This window comes from Phoca vitulina, unplaced genomic scaffold, assembly GCF_004348235.1.
Source record: "Phoca vitulina isolate PV1807 unplaced genomic scaffold, GSC_HSeal_1.0 scaffold10, whole genome shotgun sequence".
In the NCBI taxonomy this organism is placed as follows: Eukaryota; Metazoa; Chordata; class Mammalia; order Carnivora; family Phocidae; genus Phoca; species Phoca vitulina.
The window spans coordinates 46,957,349-46,970,711 of record NW_022589713.1 but is presented as its reverse complement, the minus strand read 5'-3'; the positions used below and the strand labels follow the sequence as shown (position 1 = coordinate 46,970,711).

The following is a 13,363-nucleotide window of genomic DNA, read 5'->3' as shown; positions in this document are numbered from 1 at the left end:
TATGGAGTGGTGAAACTATCTCTTGGGAAAGCCCGTAAGGCACAGAATCTATCCTTTACTAAGGAGGGGGGGGGGCGGGGAGTAAAACAAAATGTTTTATGGTTGCTGTTGGCTGCATTTGACAAAATGTGTAAGAAAGAGATGACCTCAGAATTCATCAATTTGCAAGCAGAAATGAAAGGGGGTAGAGTTCACAAATTTGAGTACTTACTGGATAGGATGAGGCCACTTCTCAATTATAAGAAGATAAAAATGAGAAATTCCTTAATCCAAAGGATTAAAGAAACCCATTAAAACCCAGTTTTGCAGCAAGTATCACTGGATGACTATCACACCTACTGTTAAGATTTCTGGATGAGTTAATGTGCCTCAGACTAAAAGTCCAACTTAGTGTAACACTGGTTAATCCCTTAAATTGGACAAAATGGCTCAAGGAAAAAGACTATGGGTATAGTTCTTCCACGAATCCCAAAAGCCCTGGTTACCCAGAAATTAAGTTCAGAGGCACGTGAACAAGAAAGCAAAGAAATATAGCAAATCTAAGAAGTACACCTTGATTACATGTCAGTTTTGGGTCATCTTCCTTGGAGAAGTGATAACGACATTCTGTAGGCAAGAAAGCAAGAGAACTGGGTATCTAGGGACCAGGAAGACGGAGTCATTCCTCTAATATTTTATTAAATTTACTTACTTTTAAATCCCAGAAGAGCCAGAAATCATCTGTAAAGGAAAGTGGCAAGTAAATAGTATGCATGTTTGCTGCAGCATTATCTTTTTCTGATACTGAGTGTAACTTTTTAATTACCAAAGTATTGTTTTAGTCCACTAAATAGTTGTCCAATCTTTTTCATCTAGGTTCCTTTGGAAGTCTATCTTTGGAAATTAGAAAAAAAAGAAAAAAGAAAGAAAAGAAATTAAGACTTCTAAATAAAGGAGGTAAAGACTTTATATTCCATAGATTCATGTAAGTATACCTGGGTTTGAATCCTGGCTTTACTACTTACATGTACTAGGGCAAATTGCAATCTAAGTTTGCTTCCTCAAACAACATTCACATAATATTTGAGCCACATGCCAAGCACTGAGCTGAATTCTGGGAATACAATTCCCTAGTCACAAAGAACTTAGTTTCATTTCTTAATTCATAGTATGTGAATAACAATTACCCAACAAGCAGGCTAAGGCAGGAAGACCTCAGTGAGGGTCAAATGAGACTATGAAAGGGCTTCAAAGATCATAACACTACACACATATTTATTCATCCAAACATTTATTGGAACGCCAGGCATTGTGCTAAGCACTACACACAGAACGGCTAGCAAGGCACAGTCCCTGCCCTGATAAAGCTTACAGTCTAGCAGTGACAGATAAAAAGTAGCAACAAAGTGTGACAAGTGTATGGCTGGGAAAAGTAACGGGTATTTAGAGAGTGCACAGTGGGGGCACCTAAAGGGCATCCGTGAAGGCTTCCTAGAGGAAGTGGTACTTAAACTGAGACCTCAAAGATGAACAGAAATTGTATCTTATCCTATGTCACGGTGAAAGCAGTGGAAAGATATGACCAGGTATGTCTTTTGGAACAATCTGGCTGCAGCATAAAAAATGATCAAAACCAGAGAAGAAGAGACTAACAAGGATGCTGTTGCTATAATTCAGGCTGACGGCCTGAATAGGATGGTAGCACTGGAGAAGTGAGAAAAACTTGAGACAGTAGACCTAACACAAAGGTTTTCGTGACTGGATATGATAAGGTCATGGACAGATCAGTTTTTGGCTTGGGCTAGGGCAACTGGTAGCAGCAGTGCCATCTACTCAAAGAGGGAACAGAAGAGAAGGTTTGGGGGCAAGATCAATGACATGCTATGGTGTCTACAAGAGTGGACTTAAGTTAGCAGAGTGACTAGGTCAGCAATTAGATAGATACATGAATTAGGAAAGGCCTAGAAAGGAGATATGAACTTGGGGGTCATTTGCATACAGATGGTAACAGAAGCCATGGTCAGGGATGAGAGCAGCTAAGATGATGTAGAAAGAGGCTCTACAACAAAATGTTACAATCACAAGAACACAAACATGTCAGGGGAAAGGGGTGCGCCTATGAAGCAGACTGAGGAAGCATACCTGCCGATAGTATCTAGCCCTGAAGCCAACATATACAAGCACTTCAAGGAAGAGCAGTCAGTGGGGTCAGAGGGTAAGAAGGCTGACAAGGATCTAGCTGGGTAGAGCAGTTTGAGTGGCACTAAGAGACTGGGAATACAGACAAATCTTTTAAGAAAACTGGTAGGAATGGGAGATACAAGGACATAGGGTTTTTAAAAAATAGTGCTTATTTTAACTATAATCACTGATACAATAGGACCAGTAACAACTATTCTGTAAAAAAAAAAATTTTTTTAAAAGACTGCCATGCAGTTACAGAATTACTTAATACAGAAAACAGTAATATACACACATTTTTCTTTTTTACAAACAAGACTAGTTTATAGCAAATTCTCTATTATTTAGGGTCAGTTTTAAATCCTTAGCTTATATCTCCCCCCAACTCAGTGACTACATGATGCAAACTAGTTTTATTACCTTAAGCAAAATATATAGTGGAACTTCACAAAATGTACAAGACATCAATATTTTAGGAACTAGGGTAGGAAAGCAGAAGCAGGTCCTCCAAACATTCTTTCAATAAAGCACTTGCCATGAAAGAGAAGACTCTAAACTACTGGCAAATTACCGGTAGATTTTTTTGGAGGGAGGAGTGGTGGTTGGTTTTTCATTGTTGTTTTTCCAGATATTTAAGCTTACTCCCCATTCACCGAAAAACTCAACTTGACCATCTTCGATTACTAGCTTGTTAATACTTGCTTTTCTGCTCTAATTCCGTTTAACAGAACTGAGCCCTTTAGTCTGGTTCAATATAAGCCACTGACTTAAAATGCTACTGTGAGCTACCAGAATCTATCAAGGCCTTTACTTCATCTTACCAGTCAAACCTGGAACGTTGGAATGAGTCTCCGCTATCGACTAGTGTCAGTTTGCCTGACTTGCCTTTCTCATTCTGCTTCTACCGGTAATTTGCCCTGTCCCTCAAAATAAAATAATCTACAACAGTACGACGGGGGACCTACTGGCACTTTGGGAAGGATAATTCTCCATTGTGCCTGGCTGTCCTATGCACTGCGGGGGGGGGGGGGGGGTCCTTTGTGCTTAAATGCCAGCAGAATCCCCCCAGGTAAGTCTGACAACCAAAGAAGTCCCCTATATTTTCCAACAACCTCTGGAAAGAGGGGTTACTGCTTCTGGTCAAGAACCCTTGACACAATTTTGGTTCCTGAGCTCTTACGGCATCTATTTTGATTGCTCGGGAATCAGTTCCTTCTAAATTGTTGATTGTATCCTGGTTCCATGAATTTGCTGGATTAGTGACCAAGAATAATGTGTTACAATAGTTAAGACCGGACTTCAGCACAGGTTTGCAAATTGTACGTGAGAGGGCCTCTGAGCTGGGTCCTGCTTTTAAATCGTTTTATATATTTGGCTTCACTGTTAAGATTTCCTTTTCATGGTTAACATAAGTTTGAAAAGTACTGTTTTTGCACAAAGCAGATGTCTCACTAGAATATGGAATTGCTACAATCTGTTAATAAAGCTGCTTCTTGAGGATTAAGTATTTCTACTTGTGCACTATCGTAAATATAGAATGTGTGGGACAGTTTTAAATTCTATAATAAATCCACTTCCAGCAGCTAACACAATCTGACGTCGTATCACTTTAAAATAAAGGGTTTCCTTTAAACAGGATTTCTTTATAAAGCAGTAACACCCATGCATAATAAGCTAAAATATCTCACACCTCCTGATCTTGGAGGGCAATAATCTTATTCTGTCATCCTTTTTTGACAGGGCCAAACTTCTGTCTGGAGTAGAATAAAGAATTACTAATGGGCAACTATTAAGATTCTATACTTACCATAGTCCTTTAATAGGCAAGCTGATAAAACAGCACCCAACTGTGAAAAATTCAGGGGAGACCCCCAATAACTGATCTCCAAAATGCAGGAAGCATCCTAAACCAGCAATTTAAAAATAATTCTTACTCCGCTGACTAAAATTTTGTATGATTATTTTCTTCTACTAGTAATATTATCACTAGGGTAGGCTGGGGGGGGGGTGAGAGGAGGAAATCTGTCAGTATTGACTTCAGACTCAGAAAAATGTTAAAAAAAAAATAGTCTCTAACATTTTGATAGTTAAGACAAAATACCTCCACCGTATGTACGTTCTTACTTCTCAGAAACTTCTGAACTTGCTATGTGAGTTTCTGCAAACTGACTCAAACATACATTTAAGGAGTTGATAACTTCAGACCATATGCATCAGAATTTTAGCACTTTGTTAAAACCTAAAATTTCTTTAAAACATCCGAAAAACAGACTTCTAATTCAACTCACATTATCAGTACTGAACTTCTTTAAAAACAATCATATCATAAAAGCAAAAAACAATGACTTCATCATTAAATTAAATTTTTAAAAAGGAGTTTGCATGTCTCAGTCCCATGCTGCCTCTTGAGATGAAAAAAAACATCTGTCAGAAGAATCTGAATCGTGATCAATTTGGATGAATAAACTTGGTGCTTTGCCACAATCCAAATTAGTTCACTTGAAAAATCGGACAAATGTTTGCTTTTAGAATGAGATTCTCTTTGAGTGTCTCAATGTAGTACTACCAAGGCTTATGGATTGGATTCATTTCTTCCTCTCACAAGGTCATCCCAATGCGGCTCTATTTCAGTTGTGGCAATCCTAAACAGGGCGTGGAGATGCTCATCTGTCAATGGCTGGCTCAAAGTGTGTTGGTTTCGAGTCAAATATGAAAAAGCCTTTTCGCAGATTTCGTTACTATCAAACAAGGATGCCACCTTACAGGCAACCCCTTTGATAATTGGGTAAGATTCAGCAGACAATCCAGCATAGAACTGCCCCAAGTCTTTGACTCTGTATTCATTCCAAAGGTTAGTATTCGCCTGAAGTTTTGTTAGTTCCACTCTTACCGAAATAGGTGCATATTCAGGTTTAAAGTTAAAAGGATTTGCAAAAAGTTCTAAGTCCTTTTTAATGAACCTGAGGTCCTTGAAATGTCTCTCAAATTCTTTCTGTAGGCGACAGATCACCACTTGATACCTATCAGGATCAAATATTTTTTGATCTTCTTTAAGATGCTGTTTAAGCTCATCAACAACTTCTCTGAAGGCAGCAAAGTGTGTTAGATTTTTTTCCTCAATATGTCTCTGCAGTAAATTCAGCTTCACTTCAAAGGTACAGATATGGTCAAAGGCAGCAGCAGCAAAGACTTTACTGACTCTCAACAGTTCACTGAGTTCTCGAAGGTGGTCCATAATATCCACCAAGAAGCCAAAGTCACACAGCCATTGCTTGTCTGTGAAATGGACCGTTGTTGCCCCTATTGAAACCAAGAAGGCTTCTATCTCTTTTCTCAGGGAAAATACTAGTTTTAAAGTTTTCCCTCTTCTAAGCCAATTGTTCAGACATCGTCCATTAACCCTTTCGCCATGCTCTGATTCAGATTCAGTTAGTAAAGCCTGAAATTCCGGGCGCCTAACGCCTCTGGTCTTAATCAGAACTATCCATTCTGATATTGTATTTATGATCTGATTAACGTCGACATCGTAGGAGCTCAAGAGTTCCAAGTGCAGAAATCCTGAATAATGGATAACATTCCAACAGTTGGGGCTTACAGCCTTTTCCCTCATGTACGACACCAGTCCTGAGTTCTCACCAATCATCCTCAGAGTGTGGGTCGTGGTTAGTCCAACCATTCGCTGCAAGCTAAGCCCTGCTGTCTGCAGGGCCTCAAGGATTGCCGCCATAAGGGCACCAACACTGAAGTGACGAGTCAGGTTGATTATGGTCAGAAGCTCTTCTTGGACCTCCAAGTCCTGGCCCACGCCGCGGACAAAGACCAGGAGGTAGTTCTCATAGGCCACAAAGGCCTGGTCGTCCAAAGCAAGGGAATAGGCTTTAAAGTCCTTGGCTCTGTCAAAAAGCTGACTGCGTAGGTTCTTGTTAATGTTCAGGACCCTCTGCCGCGTAACCTCTGGAGATAAATCAATGCCATCCAGAACGCTTACGTGTTCGGGCAGTACATCCCTCAGCATCACCTCCATGCACTGGTACACAAAGTCCCCCTCACCCCAGCCGCGACCCTTCAAGGCCAAGAGGCGGGCGAGCCCGAGGCCTGCACGAGCAGCTCTCTCCTCGGGAGTGAGCGGGGCGACCACGGGCAAGTCGCCCTGCCGCAGACGCTCCACTAGGGCCGCGCGCTCTCCCTCCGCCACATACCGCTCGTAGTAGTCGTGCTCGGCCTCGTAGTGGCGCCTGACGTCGCGTTCGCGGGTGGCTACGACGAGGCGGCGACAGACCAGGCACAGGGCCCCTTCGCCCTCCGGAGGCTCCACCACCAAGTAACGCTGGGTCCACTCGGTCCGGAAAACCCGAGATTCGTCGACTTCCATTTTGCTCCTCTTGGGCGTCATCCACATTTTACTGCAGGCCACAAGAAGAGGGCCGACCTCCGGGAGGCCGCAAGGAGAGGGGAGGAGCAGCGGCAGGAACAAGCACCTCCTCCGCTCTGCGCCAAATCACCCCAGCAGGGGGACACCAACCTCCGGCTACGCCACCTGCGTTCCTATTGGCTGGAGATTTCGTATTCCCTAGCCCAGGAAAGAGCCAATGGGGAGAGCGGACAGCGCGCAGGCGCATACCCTTCTAGCCAGGGGCCTGAAGCCGTGCGCTTAGGAAGGGACCAAGAGACCCAGGAACCCGCGGACTTAAGAAACTTGACTGGCATCCAGCTGCCCAATCAATAGCTCCCTGGTTCCGAAGCGTCTGCCGCGGGAAGGTGGGACAAGACCGCGTAAACAGAGTTGGTTGGAAAGACGTGGGCACGAAACCCTGAGGTGATTGGCTGATGGCACTTCCGGTGAGCCTCCCGACGTGACTTAGGCTCTTCTGGCGCCAAAATGTCGCTCGTAGCGGGGGTTATTCGGCGGTTGGACGAAACAGTGGTGAACCGCATCGCGGCAGGGGAAGTCATCCAGCGGCCGGCTAATGCCATCAAGGAGATGATTGAGAACTGGTAGGGAGGGAGTGGAGCCGGACTTTCTTATCAGCTACGATTTAACAGGCCCCTCTTCAGGAGGGCGCGCGGACACGCCTCCCTGCGCAGGGCGGAGGCGTGTACGGCGCATGCCCACGGCGCCGGAGGCCTCGGAGGCCTCGGAGTCCTGCCTTTTCCCTTCCCGGGTGCCGCGAGTTCCTGAGCGCTCTCGCGATACTTTAGTAGGGTTGGTGGGGGGGGGGTCCAAGTGGAGGGCTACATCGTATTGTTTTAATGGCGCCATCAGTTAAGGGAACTACTTTTAAAATTATATGTACAGAAGGTGCAAAATTTTTAAATGCATAAACATTTTCGGGGGGACGATCTCCATTCATACTTCAGAGGGTACTGTGTTATGCGTGTTAACGTTTCTTGCATATTCCAGAAATAACCCATGCACATTCAAGAGTACAGTTCGTTTGATTTTTATTCCAAACAGATTGTCGAGATTTTAGACAGGCCGATGGACTTTGTCTGGGTTTAACTTCTGACTGCCCTATTGCCAAATTAGTGACCCAACTTAGTGTTTTCCTCCCCTTTACCTTTTGGCGGGGGGGGGCACATCGAAGATGTGATTTCGTGAGGGTACCCCGTGGATTCTGAAGTTTAGAAGTGTCACAGTGTGGAAGGAAGAGGTTAAAACTTGGAAAGAAAGGTGGGTGTAAACTATAAACTTCGAAAAGACATGCTCATGATGTACCTAAACGTTACCTTTGTGTTGAAATCAGTTGATGTTAATAAAATAAATACACGAAAAGAACAAAATGACCCAGCGAAGAATGGTGGGTTTGTAAGAAGATTGTGAAAACATAAACAACCACTCAGGGTAGTGGGACTGAAAGAACAGTGTAGAAAGGACCACTGAGGGAAAGGAACAGAATTAGGAGGTAGACAAAAGAAGGAGCAGGGAACATGGGAACGGGTTCTCTTTTCACCAACTGTAAAGGCTGGCTTTTGTTTCTCCAGTGTTAGAATTCACTGACAGAATAACCTGGGCCTATTATCTAATGGGCCAGACTACTGCACAACCAAACTGAACATATTAGCTAAGTGGTTTATAATTAGTTCTATGAGCAGGGATTTTGTGTGGGGTCCAGTTATGCCCTTTTTAATATGGAAATCGAGATGGCTAATACAACTTCAATTCAAGGGCTTCTGAGAAAGGTCTTTAATATTTAAGTAACTTATTGTCTTACTTTTGAAGAAAGAATTTTCTTTGTGTGGAGCAGATTACTTTTCTTTCTCAAGCAGCCACAGACTGAATTTGTTTTCTGTAGCCTGTGCTCTTGTGATGTTGGCTACTCTTTGAAAGTCTGAAAGATTTCTTGGCTTCTCAAAGAACTTCCTGCATTAACATTTTTTTTTCTTTTCCCCAACAAAATGTATTTTCTTAAAAGGGAATAAATAGTAGAAAAACACATTTATGATTTTTTTGAAATGACATCTTATTAGGGTCACTTGGGAACCCAAGACTGAGTAAAATTGAAGTAATAAATGGCAAAATTAGTTGAGGAGAGGGTAAGAAATAGGCATGTGGTAAAAGGATCCTACTTTTTTTTTTTTAATATTTTATTTATTTATTTGACAGAGAGAGACACAGCGAGAGAGGAAACACAAGCAGGGGGAGTGGGAGAGGGAGAAGCAGGCTTCCCACTGAGCAGGAAGCCCGATGTGGGGCTCGATCCCAGGACCCTGGGATCATGACCTGAGCCGAAGGCAGACGCCTAATGACTGAGCCACCCAGGCACCCAAAAGGATCCTACTTTTAACTTCACTTTCTTTCCTAGAGGAACAGAAATGGTGTTGAATGTCTTATTGAAAATGATGATTGCCCCCTCCTGCCTCTCTCACACAGCATGTAAACTCATTACAGTGTAGTCACAGAGCCTATAAAACAGAGGAAAAACACAATAACCAGACAGTCTTGTATTTATCTGGAATTTGTTCTTATACCTTGGCTCATATTAAAATATGTACATTAGAATAGTTGCAGAATAATAATAAATTTTTTCTGTTTAATTTGCCAGTTTAGATGCACAATCCACCAGTATCCAAGTGGTTGTTAAAGAGGGAGGCCTCAAGTTGATTCAGATCCAAGACAATGGCACTGGGATCAGGGTAAGTAAAACCTCAGAGGAGCAGGCTGTTTGTGTGCTTTGTGGTAACAGGAAGCGACAGAGTCTTTCCTTGTTCGGGAAACTCTGGGCTTTTTGTATATGGGATTTTTAACTGAAATATTCAATACCAGCATTAAATATATATTGAGTACCTATTCTAAACTGGACACTTATTCAGGAAAATAAGGTGAAGGAGAGAGTTAAGAGGCTGCTTAAAGGATGAACGTTCTTGGGCAGGTAGAACATGCAAAGACCACAAAACGGAAGCCCGCTTGACTTGTTTAAGGACCAGCAAGGAGGCCAGTGTGTCTCTAACAGGGTGAGGGAGTGGAAGAATAATAGGAGATGAAGTCTGAGAACTAAGTAGGCCGGTCACGTAGGACCTTGTGGGCCACTGTAAAATCTTTGGCTTTTACTCTGAATAAAGTGGGGGTTTTGAGCAAAGAGGTGACATGGTTTGTGGAGTTTTTTAGGAACCCTTTTGTCTAGATTATGGAAGATAGACTGTAGCAGGACAGTACCGAGGCAGTAAGAGGGCTCTTGGAGCAGTCCAGGGTGACAATGTCTTGGACCAGTTTGGTTGCAGTAGAGAGGCAAGAAGCAGTGAGATTCTGCATTGATTATTAAGACAGAGCTCTCAGAATGTGCTGATGCATGGTATAAGAGAGAGAGGAGTCAAGAATGATTTCAAGGTTTTGGCCTATGCAAATGGCAGAGTTGCCATTTACTGATGGGAAAGCCTATGGAAAAAACACACTTGGGGGCAGATCAGAAATTTGTTTGGGGGCATGGTAACCTTGAGATGGCTCTTAGTTGAGTAAGCATGTGAGTCTGGAGGGCAGCATAGAGGTTTGGGCTGGAGATAAAAATTTAGTGTATTGAATTTTGATGGTATTAAAAACCATCAGACTCCCATGAAAAGGTGTTGAACATAACAAGTCATTAGGGAAATATGAATAAAAGTAGCAATGACCTACCATTTGACACCTATTAGGATGGCTATTATAAAAACAATAAAATAAGAATATAGAGAAATTAGAACCCTAATGCATTCTACAGTGTAGCCGCTGTAGAAAATAGTATGGTGATTCTTGAAAAAATTAAACCGAATTACCATGCAATTCAGCAGAACTTGTGAGTATGTACTCCAGAGAATTGAAAGCAAGGTCTTGAAGAGATTTGTCCCCCCATGTTCATAGCAGCATATTCACAATAGCCAAAAGCTGGAAGCAACCCAGGGTTCTGTAGATGAGTGGATTTAAAAATGTGATGTATACACATAATGGAGTATTATTTACCCTTACAGAGGATTGAAATTCAGACACATGATGCAATATGCATGAACCTTGAAGACATTACGTTAAGTGAAATAAGCCAGTCACAAAAGGACAAATATTGTATGATTCCTCATCTAGGAGGTTCCTAGAGTAGTCCCATTCATAGAAGGTAGAATGGTGGTTGCAAGGGGCTTGGGGGAGGGGAGCATGGGGAGTTATTGTTTAATGGGGACAGAGTTTCAGTTTGGAAGGATGAAAGAGTTCTGGAGATGGATAGTGGTGATGGTTGTACAACAGTGCGAATGTATTTACGGCCGCAGAACTGTACACTTAAAGATGGTTAAAATGGTAAAATTTGTTATGTGTATTTTACTGTAATTAAATGCCCTATAGATTTTTAATAAAGAAGGTTTCTAATAATAATAATGATTTTTATAAAATTTGTGTGGCTGGGAGAACTCATCAAGAGAGTGAGTGTAGACGAAAAAAGAGGTCCAAGGCTGGAGTCCTGGGTAACCTCGCTGTCAGAGATGAGGCAGAACTAGCAAATGCAGGTGAGAAATGTGACTCATGAGAGAGAAGGAACACCGGGACAGTGTGGCATTCTGGATGCCACATGAGGAAGTTACTACTGATTTTAAAACTCTTCTCCTAAGAGGGGTTGCTTCTTGGATTCAGTCAAGAAAAGGGAAATTCAGGATTTGGAAAAAATGAATAACATAGTTATTTACTTATTTTTTGGTATCTTCTAGAAAGAAGATCTGGATATTGTGTGTGAGAGGTTCACTACAAGTAAACTGCAGTCCTTTGAGGATTTAGCTCGTATTTCTACCTATGGCTTTCGGGGTGAGGTAAGCTGAAGATTAAAGAAATGTGTAAAATATCCTTCTGTGAATGACATCTCTGCCATTTGTCAACATATGTTTCTCAACAGAGTAAATAAGATATGATTCTTTTTACTTGTTAAATATATGCAAATCAAACAAACTTAATTAAATTTCATTTTCCAAAACCAAGGATTGTTCATAAGTACTTAATACATTGAAAACTATTTTATCTACAGATACAACCCCCCTCCCCTCCTGCCAAGATGTTAAGTGTCTTTTGATGGAGAATGCAACACCACCCACAAAGTTTTTTTGTCAAATTATCAAATGTGAATCTGATTAATACCTACTAAGTGCCGGTACTGGGAAAATATAGGAGGCAAGGGAACATGGTAAATGGAACAAAAAACCTGTAGATTAAAAGAGGCTTGGGGCACCTGAGTGGCTCAGTTGGTTAAGTGTCTGACTCTTAATTTCAGCTCAGGTCATGATCTCAAGTTTGTGAGATCGAGCCCCAACTTGGGCTCTGCACTGGGCATGGAGTCTGCTTAAGAGTCTCTCTCCTTCTTCCTCTGCCTCTACCCCACCCGTCTCTTGCTCTCTCTCTAAAGAAAAAAAAAAAGGTTTAAGCATATGAACCAGCTCCAATGTGTACATCTTACTTGGATCCTGATTTGAGCAAACTGTAAAAAAAAAAATTTTGAGACAGATATTTGAACACACTGGTTATTTCATAGTATTAAGAAGAAATCGTTGGGATGCCTGGGTGGCTCAGTCAGTTAAGCGGCTGCCTTAGGCTCAGGTCATGATCCCTGGGTCCTGGGATCCATCCCCACATTGGGCTTTCTGCTCAATGGGCAGCCTGCTTCTCCCTCCACCACTTGTGCTCTCTCTTGAGCATGTGCTCTCTCTCTCTCTCAAATAAATAAAATCCTAAAAAAAAAGAAAAGAAATTGTTGATTTTCTTGGTATAAAAAATAAGACCATGGTTTTTGGAGGAGTCCTTATCTTTTAAAATACATATGGGAATATTTGTGAATAAGATTATGTGATGCATCAGAGGAATATACAATATAAAAAGTACAAATTATGTGATGCATCGGAGGAATATACAATATAAAAAAGTACATAAAAACATTTTAAGATTAAAATAGGATCTTATAATTTTATGACAATATGCTGTGGATATCTTTACATTCAGTATATATACAGTCCTATGTAATTTTAATAGTTCCATCTTACCCTATATATGAACATACTGTGTTCATTTAAATGATTTCCTGTTGAACATTTATGCTTTTTGCCATTTTCTTGGTGAATATTCCTATATTCATATACAATGTGTTTTGTTCAATTACTGTCTCAGGGTAAATTTATGGAAATAACATTCCTGGGGCACCTGGATGGCTCAGTCGGTTAAGCATCCGAGACTCTTGATTTCGTCTCAGGTCATGATCTCGGGGTTCTGGGATGGAGTATGTGCTGTGTATATTTAATGTCCTCCTTATACAGGTCTCAAAATCATTTACATTTTTAATGATGAAAATTAGCTCAGTCACCTAAACTAGGGAAATCCAGCTAGAACCTGGTAATCTCTGAGCCTAAGCCATGTTCCTTATTAATGAACTGAACCTGCCACAGGCTGTGTTCACTGTCTTCCGAGATGCTGTCACACAGACCCCATCACAGTGCCTGGTTGTATTTTTGTATTCTGTGATGTCCTTCTGGTGAAAGGAGAAGCAGGTTCCAGTGGGCTAGGAAACCAGGCTTGGTTACAAGGGGGGAAAATGGTAATTTTTTTTTTTTTTTAAAGATTTTATTTATTTATATGAGAGAGAGAGAATGAGAGAGAACACATGAGAGGGGGGAGGGTCAGAGGGAGAAGCAGACTCCCTGCCGAGCAGGGAGCCTGATGTGGGACTCGATCCAGGGACTCCAGGATCATGACCTGAGCCGAAGGCAGACG

General features: G+C 41.8%; 2 protein-coding genes across 6 annotated transcripts in view; one reads left to right on the top strand and one right to left on the bottom strand.

Annotated features, from left to right (window-relative positions):
- Window positions 1-1,253: 1,253 nt before the first annotated feature.
- EPM2AIP1 (EPM2A interacting protein 1) lies at window positions 1,254-6,691 on the bottom strand. The gene has a single exon (XM_032409016.1). It carries the CDS (start codon window positions 6,557-6,559, stop codon window positions 4,733-4,735), a length of 1,827 nt encoding a protein of 608 aa, XP_032264907.1. The 5' UTR covers window positions 6,560-6,691; the 3' UTR covers window positions 1,254-4,732.
- A 316-nt stretch (window positions 6,692-7,007) lies between these two features.
- Window positions 7,008-13,363, top strand: part of MLH1 (mutL homolog 1) — a 42,456-nt gene continuing 36,100 nt past the window's right edge. For 3 of the 5 annotated variants that reach the window (XM_032409012.1, XM_032409011.1, XM_032409013.1), the window contains exons 1-3: window positions 7,008-7,155; window positions 9,204-9,294; window positions 11,323-11,421. In XM_032409012.1, coding sequence (XP_032264903.1) covers window positions 7,040-7,155; window positions 9,204-9,294; window positions 11,323-11,421 — 306 coding nt within the window. In that variant the 5' untranslated portion in view covers window positions 7,008-7,039. Of the gene's footprint in view, window positions 7,156-7,774; window positions 7,832-9,203; window positions 9,295-11,322; window positions 11,422-13,363 lie in introns of those variants that run through there. The other 2 variants (XM_032409015.1, XM_032409014.1) reach the window with 2 other exon arrangements.

Coding starts and splice junctions, on each gene's coding strand:
- EPM2AIP1 (XM_032409016.1), bottom strand. CDS start 6,559: ATGTGGATGACGCCCAAGAGGAGCAAAATGGAAGTCGACGAATCTCGG.